The following is a 22,231-nucleotide window of genomic DNA, read 5'->3' on the forward strand; positions in this document are numbered from 1 at the left end:
TTAAAAATGCCTCGTATTTTGCTTCATTGTTCGACGAAGGGTATTCCAATTTTATAGCATGCTCAAACTTGTTTCCTTGAGGGCTTTCTAGAACTATCCCAGCCCCACTTCCCGCCAATGTGGACGATCCATCGACGTCCAGACTCCAGGAAGACGTAGAAATACTTGCCTCGTCGTACGCCAACTCGACGAGGAAATCAGCTAGCGCTTGTGCTTTGATGGCTGGTCTGGGGTGAAACTCTACGCTGAACTCACTCAACTCCACTACCCATTTGACCATCCTCCCAAAAAGCTCTGGACTCGACAATACTTACTTTAAAGGATGATTTGTCAAACTATCACTTGGTGCAACTGAAAATACGACCTCAACTTTCTGGCTGCAAGGATTAAAAGGATGGCTAGTTTTTAGATTTGGGAGTATCTGGATTCAGCTCCCTGTAATATCTACTAACATAATACACCGGGTGGTGCTCTCTGTTTTCCTGGCATACCAAAACCGAGCTAATGGCATTTTTCGAAATCGCCAAGTAGAGGTAGAGGGTTTCCCCTGTTTTGGGTTTCGTCAATAAAGACCGTGAAGACAAATACCTCTTTAGCTCGTCAAATGCTTATTGGCTAGATTTGCTCCACTCAAACTTTGCTGTGCCGCGAAGGACCTTGAAGAAATGTAGGCCCTTATCTGCGGATCGCTAAATGAATCTATTCAGGGATGCCAATCTCCCCGCGAATTTTTGTACCTCTTTGACCGACTTTGGTAGGGGCATGTTCATGATAGCGCTAATTTTCTCGAGGTTTGCTTCTATTCCCCTCCCGGAGATCATTTACCCGAGAAACTTTCCTCCCCTCACCCCAAAGGTACACTTAGCGGGATTTAACTTCATGCCAAAAGCTTTAAATATTTGGAAGCACTCTTTTAGGTTCTTGACGTGATCTTGCTCTTTCATGCTCTTAACCAGCATGTCATCTATATAGACCTCCATATTTCGACCAATCCAATTTTTAAACATGTGATTGACAAGTCGTTGATATGTCGCTCTTGCATTTTTCAGGCCGAATGGCATGACATTGTACCAGAAAATCCCTTGGTCCGTGATAAAACTTGTTTTTTCTTGATCTTCTGGAGCCAACGAAATTTGATTGTAACCTTGATACGTGTTTGGAAAGCTCAACATTTCACATCCGGAGGTGGAGTCAACCAAGATGTCCATCCGTTGGAGGGGGGAAGGGATCCTTTGGACATACCTTGTTCAAATCTGTGAAGTCGATACAGAGACACTATTTTCCGTTTGGCTTCGGAACCACAACAACATTAGCTAACCACTCGGGGTATTGTATCAGGCGTATATGCTTGGCTTTGAGCAGTTTATTCACTTTCGCTTTTATTGTTTGATTTCTCTCCAACCCGAATATCCTTTTTTTCTGCTTTATAGATTTTGCGTCGGATTTACATTGAGCTGGTGAGTTATAACATCAGGTGAGATCGCATAGAAATCCATCATGCTCCATGCGAACACTTCCTCATTTTCAGTCAAAAATCGAGTTAAGCTCTCTTCGGTGGACAGGCACATTGATGTGCCTATCTTCGTTGTCTTCTTGCCGTCTGGGAGAGATGGATCATCTTCAACTCTTCCACGGCTTCAACTCTTTTCTCCCCACAAGTTGTTCCTAAGTACTTTTTTTGGGCGTCTCTCCTCTCATGCCTCATATTAGTCATCTTTCTCTCTGTTTTTTCATCTGCCGCTTCATTCAGTTTTTCATGCGATCTCTTAAAGGTATTCACGTAGCATTCTCTTGCCATTCTTTCATCCCCCATAGCCTCCCCCACGCCGTGAGAAGTGGGGAATTTAAGTTTCGGGTGAAAAGTAGACGCTATCCCTTAGAAGAGGTTTAAGCTCGGTCTCCCCAAGATAACGTTGTAGGCGGATGAAGTCTTCACCACGAGGAACGTTACCAATTTGGTGGAGATATGCATCATGGAATATAATATTTGCTGAACTCCCACTATCCACTAAAATCTTTTTGACCGAAAAGTTGGAGATCGTACCTGAAATGACCATGACATCGTTGTTTTGATTTCTCGTTGGGTCCAAGTCTTGCCGGCTGAATGAAATCTCATCTTCTTGTTTCGAACTAATATTATGAACTTGAATAGGGGTTTGCGCATGGTTTCCCCTAGCAGCTCGGGCAAGAGCCTTTCCTGCATTAGCCGAGTCATCGCCAGCCGGGCCACCCAAATTTATGGCGATAACCCCTACTATAGGGAAGTTGTCACTGTTTTCGATTTGTGTGGACGTTGGATCCTGAGGTTGGGGATTCGTTCCCTAGTTGATGTATTCTTTCAAGTATCCTCACTAAATCAGCTTTTCTATCTCATTTTTCAAGTAGTGGCACTCCTCCGTCGTGTGTCCTCTATCTCAGTGGAAACGACAATATTTGTCGGACTTGAGCCTCTTAGGGTAATCTTTCATTTCTCTCGGCAATTGATTGATTAATCCTTATTGCTCAGCCACGACTAATATCTCTCCTCTAGGAGCGTTCAAGGGGATATAGTGAGCGAACCCCGCCGGAGGACCCTCTTCGGATCCTTTTCCTCTTCCCGACCTTTCCTTTTACTGTTAAGGGATGGATCCAAAGCATTCAACTCCTCAATATGGATGTATTTCTGGGAGCGCACGAGTAAATCTTCCATAGTGCTAGGGGGCTTGCCGGCTATGGACTCCTTGAATCTTCCCCGTAGCAGGTTCTATTGGACAATACTAGCCAACAACTCATGATTAACATAGGGAACCTCATGCACTGCATCCACGAATCTTTGCATGTAGTCTCTCAAAGTCTCGCCCTCCCCTTGGCGGATGGTGAATAGAAATGCAGCCGTTTTAGTTCCTGGAGAAGTGATGCAAGAACCGCTGAATCAACTGCTCGAGGCTAGAAATAGTTCCAGCAGGCAGTTGGTTGAACCATGCTAATGCATTCTTTGAGAGCGCGGTGCGGAAGACCTTGCAGTAAGCGGCATCACTCAGATCGTACCAATCAATCTTGGCGTAAAATTTGTCTAAGTGTTATTGTGGGTCTCCTGTCCTATCATATTCTGAGAGATTCGAGACCTTGAGGCCTGCTGGGAGCACTTCGGCTAGAATGTTCCAAAAGGGCTACGTCTTAGAGGGGCTACGACTAACGACAAGTAGGAATCCTCAGCTCCCCTAGATGGTGGGGGAGCGGAAGATTCTCGATTGCAGAGATTTTGATCTTGAGTTTGTGCAACTTCAGGCCTGGAGATCCTGCTGTTCACTTCTTCCCACCTTTACTCCTTCTCGGGAACCGAGGATAATTCTCAACTTGTGCAAGGGTTCGCAGGTTGTCACGCTACAAATTGAGCCACGGCTAGTGCCGCAACTCAAGTAGATGCATCGCGTATCAGGGCTAGTAAAACTTCTTGCATCAGTTGAATCATCGGTTCTTGGAGTGGAGCTTCCGGGGGAAGTGCTCTCCCAATAGGCGCGGGTGGAGATTGTCGACGTGGTGGGGGAATCTCCCCATTGAGGGGTATTTGCTCATGCGTCAGGGGGGTTACCTCCTGGGGCGGTGACTGTTTGCGAGGCGGGTCTTGTTCCGCCCCGTTCACTTAGGCTTGGGCGTTGCGGATCACGTCCAAATCGTGGACATTTGAGCTTGAGACCTGATTTGCATACTCAGTGTCGAGGTAAATTTTCCCACAGACAACGCCAATGATGTGGTTGAGGTTTTCACGAAGGGATGAAATTGAGAATTTTACCCATGACACGATAACTCACCGGTGAAAACACAATTTTTGAGGGAGTTTTTAGTAAAAGTGATCACTATCAATGAATAGTAGTTAGGCTAAAAAAATAATATTTTTGGTATTTATAATAGTATTGGAAGTTATATTGTGTTGTGGGTGACATTGTTTAAAATGTGCCTCATATATGTTAAATTATTTTTTTACCCTTGCAGGTTAATATTTTTTACCAATATACACCATATATAAAAGTAATTATATACTTTAAAACATTACAATATTAGTAACATCATGTGTGCAAGTATTTCACGCCGCAATCTCCACTTATCCTATAAGCAGACTGGTTTGTGTAAAAACAATAAGTCAGAAGATATAAATGTAATATTCTTTTATATTACTTTTTATTAATATATTAATCCAATCTACGTATTGTTTAATTTATTAAAATAATTATATGTAATTACCATTTAAAAAAAAAAAACTCAACAACTCGACCTAATTGTTGCCAACCTTCCACATTATTTATGTGAAAGAGAACTTGTCATACAACCTATCTTATCTAGGAGCGGCAATGAGTTGGCGAGCTCGAGCACGAGCTCGGTAATTTTTTTATTATTTATTTATTATTATTATTAGATTAAATTATGAGATCGAATCACCAATTTTTTATATAATTTATAAGTAATAAAATAGATTGCATAATATATACTATGTAATTAATATACTGGATAATTTAAAAATTGTAGAAAAGTATCTATTATTTAAAATAATACAATCGAAATAAATAAAAATATTTTATAGTTGAGTTTAATATATGTTCACAATTTGTAATAAATTTATATATTTATAAATGTTAGTATTAAGTGCTTACCGAAAGCTCTCAAATAACTGTTGGATTTAACGTTTGCGCCTTGGGGATTGATGTTAGTACATCCCCAGTGATACTTGGATGATTCATTTTTTGGAAATATCTCTTTGCCTATCAAAATTATGACAAAAAAGAAGCTAATGAAGCAACGGAAAGGTCTTGAAAAATACTTGGATGATTCAAAATGCTTGAAAAGTAAGAAGCTAAAGAAGCTAATCACCAACCTGAGAGTTGTAGTAGCAATACTTTTTGAGGGTTCTGTTAACATTTACCTAAGCACAACTTGCGGAGTTTGCTGATGGAAATTAACTCTGCGGATCTATAATTTTTATATAATTCAAAATGTTCTATAATTTTTTTATACAAAGAATTAAAATATTACCGATCAAAATAATAAAGACATTGAGTGATGTCATAAATACAACACCATCAATTTGCAGTTATAATAATAATAATAATAATAAAAACCTTACACTCACGTCACTAGTCTCTAAAAAAAATTATAAATATCTGTTAAAAATAAATAATTCAAGTTTCATTCGATGTTTACTCAGTTATTGCATACATTGAGATTCCATTATCTAGGATGTTACTTAATTCTTGCATGAAAGAATTAAGTGAACAACACCACTTTGTTGATCACGATATCCAGTGTGGAAATTTTCCATCTCATCTGGAGTGATGACGAATAATACAGTATGGGTTTGATTAGATTTTCGATAAGTTTCTCACAGTATGCCCTCACAGTATGGGCAATTTAAATTCCTCTTTGTTTGTGATGCAGGTCGCAAGATAGAGATCGGATCGTCGAATTTTGATACCATCAGATTGGGTCATTGAACCCTTTTCGAGCTTTCTAAAAGTGGACTCTGAGAACAAAAAAACAGGTTAGGCCCTCCAATGCTTAAGTTAGAAAAGTGGGATTGAATTAGTCCTTTTGTCTGTTTGGGGGAGTTTGCATTATTGAAAAGCAGAAAAAATGATTATAAAATTAATATTAAAGTGATAAATTACTTTGATTATTTTGATAAAACAGCATAAAACAACTAAATTTTAAACTAATTCAAAAATTTCACGAAACTTGAAACAAAATTACAATGCTTTGATCAGCAAAGAGGCAATGCTTTGATTATCCTGCCGTATTGTATAAGTAGTGAAACTTTTATTGAGCAATGCTTTGATTACCAAAGAGGTAATGGCATAAGCATAATCCACAAAGCATCAGCTTTCTGTACAAGACTTGATATGGATACCCCTTAGGAAAAGACTCAAAATTCCATGTCTTAAAGTGGGAGGGAGCAGCAGCAAACTAACATGCCTTTTCCAAGGCACACTTATTCAGTTTTCCTGTTTGATGAAACATCACAATTTCAGTAATAATTATGTTAATTATCAAAGACCAACATGTTTTCTCACCCTCAATTTTTTCTCCTACATAACCTATAGAGAAAGCCAGTTACCATAATCCAAAGACTACAAATACAGGACAACAGACAAGAGTAACATGCGGTAAAAACATTGGTTAAACACCAAGTAAAGTGGGTTGCATGATTAACTGGACCCTGGATAACCAAATTCTTGCATAGCAGCAATCAGTCATGGGTTTCATATACTAATCGGTTCACGGGAAGTGCTTGCAGAGCTGGTCTTGGTAATGCTTTTTCGTTGCCACTGTCATTTTTGGTTGACTTCTTGGTGATCTCTAGCTTACCTTCAACATCTTGGACAGCTTTCTCACACTCAACTCATTCAAATTGTGGGCATTCTCAACACTGTTTTTAGCTGTCTTTACTCTGTCTTTCACAAGAACCAATTTACTGCCACTACCAATGTTCTCTTTGTTATCTGTGAAAGCAGTCGTCACCATTTTCATTGTTGCAGTTGCCTTGCTTGCAGAATATTTACTCGGCGTCAAACAGGTTGGTTCATCACCTAGTTGCTTGCATGGTGAATCCTTTACAGCGGAAAGTGCATTATTCACCGCCACTCCACCATCAGACCGCACCAGATCAGCAGCAACCTTTGTGCTTTCGTCATGCTGAAGAATTTCAATTTTATCAGAGATAGCCAAATGATCAATGAAATCATCTTCTGTAACATCCCTCCAGCATTTTTCTAGTTGACACTTCTCTGTAGCTTGTTGCAATCTGAGTTCTGTGAATTTCTCCAAGGTCACATCTAAATTGTGGACAGCAGCCTTGTCTTGAGGTCCTATCTCTTTCTCACTATTCAGTTCTTCCGTGTTTTCAACTTTAACTTCAATCTCAGATGTACAAACATCGTGAGATCCTGCACAAGAATTGTTATATGTAAAACAAGATAATAGATCATTTGGCTCATAAAAATTACAAAGAGACCAAGGAACACACACACACTTTCACTTCCATTAACTTCAGCTTGTGTCTCAAAATCAATACCTGTTTCCTCATTTTCCACATCACTATTCTCCTTCACCGCTGGCTTAGGACCATCTGCCACAAAGTGCAGGCCTGGTGCCACTTCGATCTCTTGAACCATTGATATAACCTGTTCTTCAGCTGAAACAACTTCTGATTTATTTTTCTCCTGAGAACTCTCATCTGCAGTTGTGCTTGCATTGGTACCTGAAAATTGAGAACTTAGAGGGTCGTACAACAAGCAATATAAGGTTAAACAATCGTGATTTAATGCATTTTATAAGTCCCTGAAAGAACAGATACCAGTATAATTCCTGATACTTCATCAGAATCATTCGGGCCTTCTTTCAAAGTCATATCGTCATCTTCACCAGCATCTTTAAGTAAGCAATTCCTTCTTGAAAAGCCCAGACCCTTCATTTTCCGCCACATTCAACTTCTCCACATTCTTCTCCGCCAACCTAACTGACCGACGTATACACTTTCTGAACCGCACTCTCTTCATTCACCCTTCTTCTTCGGCTAGTAACTCCCATTCGAGCAGGAGTCATTGAAACATCTTTCTTTTCCTCCTCTACATATTCCATCCACCGGGAATCCATTTTCCGACAGGCTGAGGCCATCTGACTCTTCTTTCTATTAGTTTGCGCCACCAATGCTGGAGTTTCGGTTACATCAGCCTGTGATTCATCAGCATCTTTAACCCCCAAGCCGTACGCCGAGTCCTAGTCATTGGCTTCACAGATTCAGGCTCTTCTTTTGCAACATTTCTCCGGCGTGTGCTTCTGCCACCAGTTGGAGGCACATAGGGAGACGTTACCTCGCATCTCACTGGTGATTCAGTTGATGATTTACCGATTGAGACAGCTGCATCAATTCTTCAATTCCTTCAACCTGCCAATCACAAATCAAAATAATTTTCTCAAAATAAGGAATTAATACAAAGTGAAAAAAATATTAAAGAAAAAAAAAACAGAGCAGTAACAGAGACAGAATACAACATTTAAGTAAGAATGTAAAACCCTGAATCCATCCATGTACAAATGGCTGGTTAAGCTCAAAACATCAACAAAATTTTCAGAAAAATAAACACAATTCCAGATATAATTTCAACATGCCAGTTAAAAGAATTAATTTAATCAGATCAAGTTAAGCAGTTAAAGGCCAGAAACCTGAACAAAGCACTGGAAAATCCGGAACAAATCCTTAGGACAAGATTATATTACAAAATACAAGAAAAATCAAACAGGAAAACATGAAACTGAGCGCTCCCAAAATTTGAATAATGGATAAATAAACTTACGAGCTGGAGAGCTTTCAGAGCGTCGGCCATGGCAGCATTGGTCACGTTTGCAGGAATTTTGTTCTTCTTGCAGAGAGCTTGTAAGTCTCTGGAAATCCACTGCTCCGGGGAGGGGGAGGGGGAGGGGTTTCTTGTATATATATATGACCGTTGGGCATCCCAACGGCTCTTTCCTGGGAATGTAGATCATTTTCTTCTGTGTTTTCAACTGTAACTTCAATCTCAGATGTACAAACATCATAAGATCCTGCACAAGAATTTTTATATGTAAACAAGATAGTAATAGATCATTTGGCTCATAAAAATTACAAAGACAGACCAAGGAACACACACACTTTCACTTTCATTAACTTCAGCTTGTGTCTCAAAATAAATACCTGTTTCCTCATTTTCCACATCACTATTCTCCTTCACCTCTGGCTTAGGACCATCTGCCTCAAAGTGCAGGCCTGGTGCCACTTCGATCTCTTGAACCATTGATATAACCTGTTCTTCAGCTGAAACAACTTCTGATTTATCTTTCTCCTGAGAACTCTCATCTGCAGTTGTGCTTGCATCGGTACCTGCAAATTGAAAACTTAGAGGGTCATACAACAAGCAATATAGTATTAAACATGTAAACATCACTCGTGATTTAATGCATTTTATAAGTCCCTGAAAGAACAGATACCAGTAATTTCTGATACTTCATCAGAATCATTCGGGCCTTCTTTCAAAGTCATATCCTCATCTTCACCAGCATCTTTAGTAAGCAATTCCTTCTTGAAATGCTCAGACCCTTCATTTTCCGCCACATTCAACTTCTCCACATTCTTCTCCGCCAACCTAACTGACCTCGTGTGCTATACACTTTCTGAACCGCACTCTCTTCCTTCACCCTTCTTGTTCGGCTAGTAACTCCCATTGGAGCAGGAGTTATTGAAACATCTTTCTTTTCCTCCTCTACACATTCCATCAACTGGGAATCCATTTTCCGACAGGCCGAGGCCATCTGACTCTTCTTTCTATTAGTTTGCGCCACCAATGCTGGAGTTTCGGTTACATCATCCTGTGATTCATCAGCATCTTTAACTAGGGTCTTGCAAGCCGTACGCCGAGTCCTAGTCATTGGCTTCACAGATTCAGGCTCTTCTTTTGCAACATTTCTCCGGCGTGTGCTTCTGCCACCAGTTGGAGGCACATAGGGAGACGTTACCTCGCATCTCACTGGTGATTCAGTGGATGATTGTGCAGTTTCAGATTGAGACAGCTGCGTCAATTCTTCAATTCCTTCAACCTGCCAATCACAAATCAAAATAATTTTCTCGAAATAAGGAATAATACAAAGTGAAAAAAATATTTAAAAGAAAAAACAGAGCAGTAACAGAGACAGAAGACAACATTTAAGTAAGAATGTAAAACCCTGAATCCGTCCATGTATAAATGCCTGGTTAAGCTCAAAACCTCAAACAAAATTTTCAGAAAAATAAACATAATTCCAGATATAATTTCAATACATGCCAGTTAAAAGAATTAATTTAATCAGATTAAGTTAAGCAGTTAAAGGCCAGAAACCTGAACAAAGCACTGGAAAATCCGGAACAAATTCTTAGGGCAAGATTATATTACAAAATACAAGACAAATCAAACAGGAAAACAAGAAACTGAGCGCTCTCAAAATTTGAATAATGGATAAATAAACTTACGAGCTGGAGAGCTTTCAGAGCGTCGGCCATGGCAGCATTGGTCATGTTTGCAGGAATTTTGTTCTTCTTGCAGAGAGCTTGCAATTCTCTCCTTGTAAGTTTCTGGAAATCCATTGCTCCGGAATTGGGGACTTCAGATTACCGTTTTCTTCTTGTTTGGGGAGAGGGGAGGGGGATGGGAGGGGGAGGAGCAGGGGTTTCTTGTAATGCGAAGTGAAAGTACCATATATATATATATATATACCCACACGAAATATGACCGTTGGGCTTTTGAAATTTGCATCCCAACGGCTCTTTCCTGGGAATGTTACCGTTGCAAATCACACACACACACACTCGCCGCCAGAAGCATCAGGAAATTGAATTCGTATATAAACCCAATTCGACCGATTTATTCGTATCAATCAGCAACCCAATCATCTCCTATCGTTTCTCTCTAGTTTATTCGTTTTTAGTGTTACTTGTTCTATTGTTTATCCTTACTTTAATTAAATTCAATCTTCAACTGTTCTATACTAATTACTTATTTTTGCAGGCTTCTGTTACACTGTTTTGTTTTTGTTTTTGCAGCGCATTTGATTTCTATCTGTTTGTAGGAAACGCTCACACACACCAAAAATATACGTACATACATTGTTTTGGTTCTTTTTGCTTTGTGTTTTTTTCTGCTAACGTATGGAAACAGGAGCGATAAATTCATCTGCATCCTCGAACAAGACTAAATCGCGATGCCCGCTTCAAGAACAGTTACTCCAAAGAAGAAATTCGAGGGAAAACGTATGCCCTTGTTGTCCTAACAGCTATATTGTGTTAATTCTAGGACGTGGGTGATTTTTTAGTTGTTAAAACAATTTGGGCTCTCGGATTTTTTAGTATGTTGAAATAGTCGATCTTGAATCTGCTTCATAATAATATCAGGAGTTAGACATTACTGATTACCCTGAGAATCCAAATATGGATTATAGTGTTAAATTTGTGTGCTCATTGTATGATTCTATATAAAAGAACTCAATAACATTTATATACTCTGCCTGGTCCACAGTTGGATCGGTTCATACCAAACAGATCGGCAATGGATTTCGACTATGCACATTACATGCTTACAGATGGGAAGAAAGGTAAGGAAAATCCAGCTGTGGGCTCTTCTCCATCCAGAAAGGCATACAGGAAGCAGCTTGCGGAAACTTTTAACATGAACAGGACCCGGATTTTGGCTTTCAAGAATAAGCCACCGAGCCCAGTGGAGGCCATTCCAAATGAGTTCTCATCAGCTGCTCATCAAGTCAAATCTGCCAAACCCTGTCGGCACATCCCCCAGGTTGGTGCTAAATATGAATACGTTTTGTGTTGAGCTCAATTGCAGTATTTACTAAATTGTTGACTCATTTAAATATGTTCATGCAGACTTCTGAAAGGACACTAGATGCCCCTGATCTTGTGGATGATTACTATTTGAATTTACTAGATTGGGGCAGCAGCAATGTTCTTTCCATTGCTCTTGGACACACAGTATATTTGTGGGATGCTTCTGAAGGAACTACCTCAGAACTTGTTACTGTTGATGAAGAAAATGGTCCAGTGACTAGTGTCAAATGGGCTCCTGATGGAAGGCATATTGCTGTGGGTCTCAACAACTCTGAGGTTCAGCTATGGGATTCCACAGCTAATAGACTGGTTAGCACTTTATAGTTCATCTTGTCAATTGTTTTCTGTTATCTTAAAGTTGATCAAATTTTCACCCTACTACATATTTGTGCTGCAGCTGAGAACTTTGAGAGGGGGTCATAGGTCACGTGTTGGTGCTTTGGATTGGAACAATCACATTTTGACAACCGGAGGGATGGACGGTCAGATCATTAATAATGATGTCAGAGTGAGAGCACACATTGTCGAAACTTATCAGGGACATCATCAAGAAGTTTGTGGCCTTAAATGGTCAGCATCTGGCCAGCAATTAGCTAGTGGTGGAAATGATAATCTCCTCCACATATGGGATAGATCCATGGCCTCATCAAATGCCCCGACACAGTGGCTTCACAGGCTTGAGGAGCATACAGCTGCTGTTAAAGCACTTGCATGGTGTCCTTTCCAGGGTAACTTATTGGCCTCTGGTGGAGGTGGAGGAGACAGGTGCATAAAGTTCTGGAACACGCATACCGGTGCATGCTTGAACTCAGTAGACACAGGCTCACAGGTTTGTGCTCTTCTGTGGAACAAAAATGAACGTGAACTGCTTAGCTCTCACGGTTTTACTCAGAATCAGCTCACTCTCTGGAAATACCCTTCAATGGTGAAGATAGCAGAGCTCACTGGTCATACGTCACGAGTTCTTTTCATGTCTCAGGTACTGATTATATCATGTGTATGAAATCATATCTTGGTGGTTGATCTATAGCGAACTTAATCCAATTTCCTTGTGTTGTCATTGTGTACATTTTTCAGAGCCCAGATGGATGCACAGTTGCATCTGCAGCAGGGGATGAGACTCTCAGATTTTGGAATGTTTTTGGGACACCCGAAGTGGCTGCTAAGCCTGCAGCAAAGACAAGTTCAGAACCATTTGCTCACTTGAACCGCATCAGATAATTGGTAGTAACAAGTATTAGAATGATGAATCATAGAAGCCTATTCTATCTCTTAGAATTTTTATCCTCTCACAGGCTCTAACCAGACTACCAGAATGCATCGTGACCGGATATTTGCCCTTTTTGCCTGTAAAGTTGGAATACTTCTGAATTGCATTGTATATAAAAGTGTAGACTGTGTACAAATTCTGTTGGCTAGTCACACATCGTGACAAATATTTGCTAAACTCATATACTCTTAGTTCATAATGCAGAACATTTCACCCAACTTCAATTCTCTCTTATTTTCATTTAGTTTATCTTCTTTGAAGATCTCAAGTCTTTCTTTTACCTACCTGTTGTGGATTTGCTCTCTGGTTGCTGTTTAATACCAGACACACGGTGATCAGAGACGACTGTCGAACTCTGTCTATCAAAATCAAACCAATCCTGCTTGCATAAATTAACTTTAATATACTTGATATTTAGGAGAGCTATATGTATAAAAATGATCGAATTGTATGATTTTTTTATTCTATTGTAATTAGATTTTAAAAAAAAAACCAAATTCATTTTAAGATCACAATTAGGTCGAATCAACAAATTTTAAATGTCTAACAGCAATTTTGTCACTTCAAACATAGGAAAAATTGACCTTCTGATTCATGCCATCCTTTCTTGAAGGGTAACATGAAATGTGCATAACCAAATTATCATCTACAGATGCGTTCTATGGCCTCCCGATACATTTCTTAAAATAATTAAAACAAAAAAAATGCATTAAAGTAATTCTATTCACATGCAATAAATTTGAAGGCGTACGCATTACTCTAGCAATCTATGTCACGGTCCATGCCACATAGCAGCATTTCTTAAAGTCAAGAAAACTCACTTAAACTAGTTGACCAGAAATGTTAAGCTTTGTATGCGGCGATCCACCCTCCTCCATCTCTCTGCCACGTCGATGCAGACAATTGATTTGCCTCAGGTGTAACAAAGACAAATCACAACTCTGTCCTGAATCTTACGAAATTATTTGATAGCAATTTGCAATATGGGAAAATAGAGAAAGAACGGGAAAGAGAGAAAAACGGAAGAACAAAATTCCGGTTGACAAAGAATCGTGGAAATTATTGGGAAAACGGAGGCCGGGGCGATTCGAAGATGAGGGCAGAAAAAATGGGTGAGGAGGCAGCCATATCCATATCCATATCCATTGCATATTCTCTTTGTTATTACAAGGACAAAACTACAACTTGAAACAACACAAACAAATGTATTTTCACAAAAAATATTTACAATACATGTATTCATGAAATTAATTTCATGTATATACATTGATCATACACCCAACTATTCACTACAAAAATTGCAAAACCTGCAAATAGTTCCCTGTAAACCATAAGTTTCTTTCCGGATATAAGTACTCAGGTGCAAAGTTTGTTGAACATGAGCTTGTACATCGGATTTCAGGCGGTATAAACAAGATATCAAAGCTCATGAGACTCTTCCAAATTGACCTCATTTTGGCTATTAACTAAGTCGCCGTTGCTCTTCCGTTTGGATGGTGTCCTTTTCCTTTTTGTTGATTGGGTTTCAAGCTTCAAGCCTGGATCCTCGGAATGGTTCATCGAAAGCCCTGGCCCGCTCAGCTGCAAGTCTGTGTCGACATCGGGGCTTACCCATGTGATCGGACGAACTGCAACATCAACAAAAGTTGCATTATCAACTGACATCTCTGACTTCATATACAAAACAAAATGAAGAAATTTGGGTCACCTTCTGAAGGATCAAAGGATCCAGGGGTTCCATGATCACCAGCATCATTTGCAGGTGCGACACGATGGGGACGCTTTCTCACATAGTTTTCTTTCAAAGGTCTAGGGATTTGGAAGGAGAACTGTGACAAGTTAATGCCTTCTTCTATGTACTCTGGGTGTTCGTCAAGGTACCTGCAAAGAGAGCATCATCAAATCCCACAATGAAATGTCAGGAAAACACTGATCACAGCCAAGACCTATAGCTATTTCATAGTTATCGTGAAGAGATTATACTTTTGAATTTCCACCATGGAACGAAGTCTCTTGCCTGATGGTGCAACATAATACCTGTAATGATTTATTAAAAGATGACAAGAATTAGAAGTCCATCGCTTTTTACCATATAAATGACCTTAGGAGCATAAACTGTATTAGCGTAAAAAATTGATGCAGGAAATCAAAGGATCAGAAAAATCAAGTTTGTATACATCATGTTCAGCAATATGTTAAGTGAAGATACTCGAGTTGGTTCATGTTCTTGTCCTCTTTCAAGAACTCCAGAAAACAGGCCAAGTTTGGTAAACATCTCTACCCTTTAAGAGACAGCAGATGCAGTCCCTTAAAAGAATTATGTAGAAGTCTCACAATGTTTCTTTCTATCATTATCAATATTCGTGACACTCTAATGTTTCAATGCCCAGGAAAATTTTGATACAGTTGTTAGCTGCTTATCGGGACTAGAAAAAGGACTGCTCCTCTTCTTTCGAATAAATTCCTTCAAGAGCATCAAAAATCTCTTCTTCGGTTCCTCTGATTCATCTCCATGTAAAGTTTTATACTCAGCATCGAAAGTACGAAACAAGTTAGTTATCTTTTCTCACAAGAATCCCTGGTTCACAGCCTCATTGAAATCCTAATTAGGTTTGTCTGGTGAACACTACAGAATTCACTTGAGCGTTCGGTCTCATATCTATTAACAAGGTCGAGAAAAGATCAATTCAGAACTAGTGACAGATAAATAGAAAGCATACTCTCTGAAACTTATATTATTGTCATTGATAAGGAAATGATATTTTTCTTTTCCAGTTCGGCTTAAGCAAACCTTATTTCCATTTATCCCCCAATGCTAGTTTCTAGGATACCTTTCTTAAAAGTTCAACACACAGCATGGAGAAGAAAACACTATACACTTGTGTAATGACTCCTACTAATATGTGCTCTTCATCTGATAGAATGGGGTCCTATTATGGTGGTATTAAACTGATGTTTCAATATAAATAGGTGCTAAATTAGTTAAATTTCTTCTGTTCACCTATTTCCTTGAAATCCAGATATAATTTCTCAAAAGCATTGGTCATCCTTGGGTTGCCCACAAACAGATCAAAGCATTAATGCACCTTTAAGCAGAAGGACAGAACAAACACAAAAAGAAAAGAAATAGAACGTAGAACGAAAGGAAATAGAACACAGAACGAAAAGAAATAGAACACGTACACATCTGCAAATTTGGTGCCTCCTTCGCCTCTGAATCTCAAAAGTCTTTGCCACCCAGGAGGGGGCCGAGCAATGCTAGGTTTGTCGATTGCCCAAAGCCTACTGCCATCTTGGACTATATCAGGTGGATCATGACATGATATATCAGGCCGCCATTCTCGACCTGTTTCACAGAAGAAGGGTTGTTCCATAATAAGCTCTCGTATTTCCTCATACTTCTCCTTTGTTGGAATGAGCCTCCATTTAAAACAGTTGGCACATTGAACAGTGAAGGCCCCTACAGATGGCAAAACTCTTGGTGTCTGATTTGAAGAGGGATGTCGTCTTGAAAAGGGTGGAGGTTGATGAGCAACGGCATCCACAATGGTTTCAGTTTCACCAGCACCATTGGATGTAGGATCATAAAGCACCAATTGATATTGGGAATTTTCAGATGGATTTTCGTCATCCTCCACACTATGATTGTTTTCCAACCCTCCTGCAGAACTAACATCTACTTTATCCTGAGAATTGATCGCCAGGCTGCCGGGAAGATTAGAACTATCTGAGGCACTGGGTTCTCCTTCCACCTTATTCAAGTGATCATCGGTGGTCAAAGAATTATCAACGGTATTCTCACCCTTCAACTTGATGGTAAGTTTTAATGCTGGCCGCTGCATTGCTCTCTCTGTCATCACCTAAGTGTCTCGAGTATAATCATGAAACCATATGTCATTTATCTTTGGATATGGTTCCAGAGCTTGCAAAACTCTCAAAGACATAATGTACTAGAAAGTCATGACATATGATATCTTTTACCCCAAGAACAGCTTCAATAACTGTCAATACAGAATGAATAAGTTATAATCTACTTGCCATGAGATTCCAAAGGGTCCATGCCCATTATAGTCAGAATAACCACAACTGTATCTTCATCTCAGGGCAATTACCAATTTAAGGAACCATATGAATCATGGTAGATGGAGAAAAGAAAGAGAAGAAGGAATGTCATAAACCAAGGTAGATGTAGTAAAAGACACAAATTTCTTCTGCAAAAATAGGAAAAGAAGAAATGAATAAGCATAAGCTTTTATTCAGATACAGAAGTAAAAATTCACATAAACCATGGAAAATTATAATAGATGAAAACTTACATTGACAAAAGTGCACAAAATAAATCACAAATCAATAGTAGTACAACATGAGAATCACCAAATAGTTTACCCGAACAATTGCAATGGTTGAACTCGAGGGCCAGATGAATAAACAAGTAAGATCATATTTTCTATTTATAGTTGGACCATACGGGGAGCATAATTATCACTCAATAAGTATTCAAAGGTTTTTAGACATATTTCTATACCTAGTATCCAAATGAGAAGCCAGATACTGCTACATGCTTGTGATGTATAACTACTTAATTGCAAAAACAAGTTAATGCTACAAGCTGAATAAAGGCAAGCTAAGGATGAAAGGTACTTTCTCAAAATAAAACTTCAACTACTTAATAGCCTAAAATTTACTATATGTGCTGATATATGAATGCATAAAAGAGCCTCAATTATCTGCCTAAAAGTGTTCTTGCCACATTTATCTAAGAAGCCCAACCTCAGATGATGGTGGAAGCAAGTTTTGCTTCCTCTAGACTCACTGGAAATCACTAGAAAAGAATCCTGCAATTTTACAAGCAAATAAAAGTTGATGGCGATTAAACAACAAATTGAGTGATTAGCATAAACAATCAACTTACGAGAAGAACTCATAACTTTGTGATAGAGTAATAGATTCATGAATCTTTCAACATACCAATACATTTTTTTTCTTTTTTGGTTAGTTATACAGGTTGTGTAGCCTAATAAACCTAGGAAGTAAAACATTAAATAAGCACCTTGTGATTCAATATTCTCCTCCAGTTACATTGACAAGGTAGCATGATTTAACTCATACAACCACTCCTTGTGCTTAGAAATCGTGTTCACATAGTGTTTAATGAAGTCAAAAATTGTAAACCAAAGATGGAAAGTCACCTTAGCTTTGTATCCTTAGAATTCATGATGGACTTTTAGGAAATCCTTAAAGAGAGGATCTAGAGCTAATATATTGCTTCTATTCACAAAGTGCAATTTTAATTAACCTCAGAACTCTAAATTCTGAGAACCATCTGATAAAGAGCCATATGTATTCTTATCCTCTTCAGGATAATTAATAGCATGGGAATCTTCAAGACCTGTGTCGATAAAATTTGTATCAATATGCCAAAGCAGCCAAACATGACATTATGAACGAACCAATGCTGTTTGCCAGATTATTAAAGTCAATAGGTTGTCAGCAGGCAGAAAGGATACAACGGATGTTCAAGTAACACTAACATGTAAGACCATAATCAGAAACCCAAGACTTCTCCTAACCAAGGAGAACCTGCTGTCAGTGAACTTCACAACTTCGAAAACATTTCAAGAAGTAATAATTGCAAACTGCAAAGTTTATTTAATAATGTGTACTTTTGTGATCCATCCTCACTGGCGTTGATGTTACTAGAGGCTAACTGCCAATAAGAATATGAAGCAACATGCAAAATAAATCTAGATAACCATCTTTTTCCTGGTATTTTTCTTCAGGACTCTTTCAGTAAGATGTTCTCATCCCCTTTGGTCCTTAAGCACATTAAAATAAATGCACATGATTAAAAAGAAAAAAGGTTTGGGGAGAGAGGGACAGAGGTAAATGAATTTCAGATAATTGAATGGCAAATCAACAATATCTATTAATATCTCTAAAAAAATGTAAATATGCAATGTTAATAGATAAATATGCAAACAGTAGCAGTGTCTTCCTTTCCATCTAAGAATTGATGCATGTATGTGCCACCCTCATGCTTGCACACACATGGAGAATGGGCAGGTGGAGAGAATTGACCATTTGAAAACAAAATATTAAACAAATGCACATTGAATCATGAAAAAAAGAATGATAATTTTCCTATTCTTTGCATTTTAATTCTGTCAATGTAGCTGGAGAAATAACTATAAGCGAACAAGAATGAAGGGGCCAAAACATGAGAACTAACAAAATCAGATTTCAAAACATATTTTGTCAATCTCACTAACTTGCACCTTTGACTGTAAAAGTAAACAATGTATATACAAACGCTTGTTTACGAGTATGTATCTCTTGTCCATATTGTATAAATGGATGCATGTATTTGCATGTACATATAGATACAATAAGCAACAATTACACAGATCCTACTGAACGTCCTTGCGGCAAAAGATTCTTGGATGCAATTTCCATCACAAATTTATAATATAATGGTGATACCAATACCTACTTGCAACAAAATTAGCATTCAGAAATCAGGTGTTTAAAGAATGAACTGAAGCATTTATGACCATCTCTACTTCCAATAAACTACGGATACTGCAGGCAATGTATAGGTGGCAAAGAAAAAAGAAATGGTAGCATTCAATAGCATGTTACAAGAGGAGACGGTGGAAATCCTTGAGTGCACCTTCAATACAAAGGAACTAGGTATCAAGTAACAACAGAAACATGACATATGAAGAGCCAAGAAACATTAAAGGCATTCGCGTGAATTTTTGCTAAACGTCAAAAGTGGTTGAAAGATGTTGTCATACATGTTTTCTTGATCTTAGCAATTCCTTCAACTTTTTTCAATTTGAAACTCTTGTACCACAATTTCTCAAATGAGAATACCCTGGTGATATAAAAATAATCTTCCTTTTTCTAATTGGAATTAACCCTTGTACAATCAGATAGATCAAAACTCACACGCTAAATTTTGGAAATATTCAAGAGTATGCTCTTTATGCATTAATATATGCTAACTTAGACAGCAACCAAAAAATAAGGCAACGACAGCAATATATGGCAAGATCAACTCTTCAGGATGACATGAAAATACTAACTAATTGCTGCTGAATTTACCTCATAGAGGTAGGAAAGAAAGTTGCTTGAAACAAAGTTGAGGTAAATGATTGATTCTAAGTCAACTTGGTCAGCATCCTTCGTTCCTAGTGGGATTTGAAGCCCAAAGAATAAAATTGCACCACCGTGAAAATCATATATTTTTGGCAATCACCTAACATAATTAACCCAAGAACGAGAACAGAGCTCAAACACTAAACCTGTGGATTCCATCCCACTTTTTCATATAAATTCTGGAACATTAAATATGGTATTATCTGATAAGAACGCATCCACAAACAGAATGTCAAGGCACACAAACCATATAAATATATACTCGAAAATATAAATTTAAAAACCTAACGCCAGAATTCAGCTTTCAACTACTAGCGCAAAACGAGGCATTTATGGAATTTTCTTTTTTCAAGAAATAAGAAAAGAGAGTTCAGAAACCCTGCACCTGCAATTCAAAACCCATGATCAACCAATTAATTAAATTTTTTTTAAAAAAAAAAGGGGCATATAAAATGCATGTAAACCAAAACCCATACCTAAAATAATCAAAACGATTCGGTGAAGATCAAATAGAATGTGATGAGTTAACATAAACGAAATGTGAAAAACTGAATTGATAAAAGATCTTGGGGTTAAGCACCAAAGATCCACAGGGAGGAAGCAGGAATTAGTGCAAGAAACCCTTCGTAAAACTCGGCACATTCAAGCGTACAAACATGTATTTACATAAAATAAAGAAATAAATTGAAAGTGGCAGTGGGAGAGAGAATTACAGATGAGGATTGGAGGAGATCTGAGCCGATAATTAACAACAAACCCTCGAATCACTTGAGATTCTGGAGCAACTATGCACGCAGAATGCTGTGTGTGTGTGTGAAATGTGTTGCAGAGGTTTTCTTCTCCTCGACAAGTGATGGAGGAGGAGGAGAGAGGAGGAGGAGAGGATGAAGACGAGAGGAAGAGTTGTAACTTATTACACGCATTTATATACGGTTGGTAGATTTTAACAACGACTGATTTAGCATACATTAATTGACTTTTTTGGTACTTTATCCCTTCTTCTCGTGCAATTAGGGGTGGGTTTTCGCATCGAATACTACATGTCTCTACCCGATTTTATTAGGGTTTGGATCTTTTCTAAATTAAAAATTTAAATATTAAATAATTCAATACTAACTGATGCTAATAAAGTTGAAAGTAATGAAGTCGTTGGAACAAATTAATACATTAAAAGAACAAATTCATGATAGGAAGAAAATTAAAGAAGGTTGCTTCAAAATTTAGACCAAACAACTCAAAAATAAGCTCTACAATATTCCTCAGGCATGCAATGGCAATGTTATTGCACCAGGTCCGCATGGACGAAGAGTACTGGAGAACGATGCGAAACGAACATAGTTTCCAAATTGATGCCCACAAACTTCTTCGGCTTCTTCCCCATCTATAAGATTGAAACTATAAACCTTTCGTTCAGTTGCAAATATCAGAAAACTCCCATTGAAAACGGCAAAACCTTCCACCCTAAGATGGTCAATTTTAGATAGTGCCAATGCCATGGCTTTTACTCGCATTCTGAAAACCCGCTTCCAGTAATATGAAGACCTTGTACGTACCAACACCCATACAGTGAAAGTATTCTTCAACAATTTAACCAAACATATTGAGTTAAATTCAGAGTTGTTGGGATGATTACCCCACTTGAATATGCGTAGCATGGAGTCCCAAACTCCTTTTCTTGCACCTTTTGGTATTTTCAAGAATCTTGAATTGGAATTCTTGATGTCATAAGCCACAATATAAGGCCAGAAGAACCTGCTTCCCTTTGCAAAATAGTTGAAGCAATTGGAAACCATGTAAACCACTCCGTTCTGCTTGACCATATGCTCGAAATTCATATCTCTTTGGCCAACATCGACTCTCCCTCCATCCCTCCAAGTTCTTTCTTCAGGAGAGTAAATCTTGGAATGGAATTTCTCACCCCACTCGTCAGGGCTAAATAGTGTCAGCAATAAGAAATCGTCTTTGCTGTCTTCGTCTTTTTCACACACAAAAACGATGTTTAAAAGACGAAAAGTTGATCTCTCATCTGGCAAGGGGATAGGCAAATAGCTCCAAGTTGTCGGATTGAAAAGAAACAACGGGTTTTCGTCATCACCGATGTTTCTGCAGCAAAGCAGACCGTTGCTGGAAGCGATGATATTGCCATGGTTTGCCAAGAAATTCAGGGATTCAAGAGGCAGGCTGCTGTTGGAATTCTTGGAGGATAATGCGTGGAACTCCAGGTTGCCAATCCTGTACCTCTGGAAGATATCAGGATAGATAAAGAAATCCCTGTCCGAGACCAACTGCATGTTCTTGAACTGTTTTCGAATGAAAAAGTCATCAGACAGCAGTTCCTTGGATGATTTGCAAACTGACGATAATCTGTACAAGCTCTTCGCTGGCAGCCATGAAAATATGTCAAAGAGTTCTCCATTGAACGCCAT

At 38.6% G+C, this 22,231-nt stretch overlaps 3 protein-coding genes and 1 pseudogene across 15 annotated transcripts; 1 reads left to right on the forward strand and 3 right to left on the reverse strand.

Moving 5' to 3' along the window:
• Nucleotides 1-5,676: 5,676 nt before the first annotated feature.
• On the reverse strand, nucleotides 5,677-10,223 carry LOC105161630 (uncharacterized; annotated as a pseudogene). The gene is made up of 7 exons (XR_016065426.1): nucleotides 10,010-10,223; nucleotides 8,995-9,600; nucleotides 8,702-8,887; nucleotides 8,325-8,571; nucleotides 7,325-7,915; nucleotides 7,043-7,228; nucleotides 5,677-6,914 (listed from the first exon to the last, which is right to left on the reverse strand). The product of XR_016065426.1 is annotated as an uncharacterized LOC105161630 (transcript).
• Nucleotides 10,224-10,389: 166 nt separating this feature from the next.
• Nucleotides 10,390-12,868, forward strand: LOC105161632 (cell division cycle 20.2, cofactor of APC complex). The gene is made up of 5 exons (XM_011079373.3): nucleotides 10,390-10,786; nucleotides 11,052-11,327; nucleotides 11,414-11,683; nucleotides 11,772-12,353; nucleotides 12,452-12,868. The coding sequence occupies exons 1-5, from the start codon at nucleotides 10,685-10,687 to the stop codon at nucleotides 12,593-12,595; spliced, it is 1,374 nt and encodes a 457-aa protein (XP_011077675.1). The 5' UTR covers nucleotides 10,390-10,684; the 3' UTR covers nucleotides 12,596-12,868.
• A 961-nt stretch (nucleotides 12,869-13,829) lies between these two features.
• LOC105161633 (methyl-CpG-binding domain-containing protein 2) lies at nucleotides 13,830-20,737 on the reverse strand. Of its 12 annotated transcripts, none has more exons than XM_011079377.3 (6): nucleotides 20,519-20,736; nucleotides 16,757-16,855; nucleotides 15,828-16,645; nucleotides 14,628-14,681; nucleotides 14,353-14,525; nucleotides 13,830-14,272 (listed from the first exon to the last, which is right to left on the reverse strand). In XM_011079377.3, exons 3-6 carry the CDS (start codon nucleotides 16,499-16,501, stop codon nucleotides 14,064-14,066), a joined length of 1,110 nt encoding a protein of 369 aa, XP_011077679.1. In that variant the 5' UTR covers nucleotides 16,502-16,645; nucleotides 16,757-16,855; nucleotides 20,519-20,736; the 3' UTR covers nucleotides 13,830-14,063. The 12 variants fall into 12 exon arrangements, with proteins under 12 accessions (XP_011077679.1, XP_020549623.1, XP_088736800.1 ...); XM_020693964.2 differs by lacking the exon at nucleotides 16,757-16,855 and adding an exon at nucleotides 17,415-17,479; XM_088880674.1 differs by adding an exon at nucleotides 17,415-17,479 and having other exon boundaries at nucleotides 15,828-16,855.
• A 327-nt stretch (nucleotides 20,738-21,064) lies between these two features.
• On the reverse strand, nucleotides 21,065-22,231 carry LOC105161785 (F-box protein At5g49610-like). Its single transcript, XM_011079598.1, has one exon. It carries the CDS (start codon nucleotides 22,229-22,231, stop codon nucleotides 21,065-21,067), a length of 1,167 nt encoding a protein of 388 aa, XP_011077900.1.

Source organism: Sesamum indicum, linkage group LG5, assembly GCF_026168435.1.
Source record: "Sesamum indicum cultivar Baizhima isolate 11 linkage group LG5, ASM2616843v1, whole genome shotgun sequence".
Taxonomy (NCBI): Eukaryota; Viridiplantae; Streptophyta; class Magnoliopsida; order Lamiales; family Pedaliaceae; genus Sesamum; species Sesamum indicum.

Excerpts from the sequence above, each read along its gene's own strand:
- LOC105161632 (XM_011079373.3), top strand. The coding sequence starts at position 10,685 with ATGGAAACAGGAGCGATAAATTCATCTGCATCCTCGAACAAGACTAAA. Across the intron at positions 11,328-11,413 it reads CCTGTCGGCACATCCCCCAG|ACTTCTGAAAGGACACTAGA; the intron begins GTTGGTGCTAAA and ends ATGTTCATGCAG. Across the intron at positions 11,684-11,771 it reads ATTCCACAGCTAATAGACTG|CTGAGAACTTTGAGAGGGGG; the intron begins GTTAGCACTTTA and ends TTTGTGCTGCAG.
- LOC105161785 (XM_011079598.1), bottom strand. The coding sequence starts at position 22,231 with ATGGCGTTCAATGGAGAACTCTTTGACATATTTTCATGGCTGCCAGCG.
- LOC105161633 (XM_011079380.3), bottom strand. The coding sequence starts at position 16,501 with ATGACAGAGAGAGCAATGCAGCGGCCAGCATTAAAACTTACCATCAAG. Across the intron at positions 14,682-15,827 it reads GGCACCAAATTTGCAGATGT|GTATTATGTTGCACCATCAG; the intron begins GTACGTGTTCTA and ends AAATCATTACAG. Across the intron at positions 14,526-14,627 it reads TCCATGGTGGAAATTCAAAA|GTACCTTGACGAACACCCAG; the intron begins GTATAATCTCTT and ends CTCTCTTTGCAG.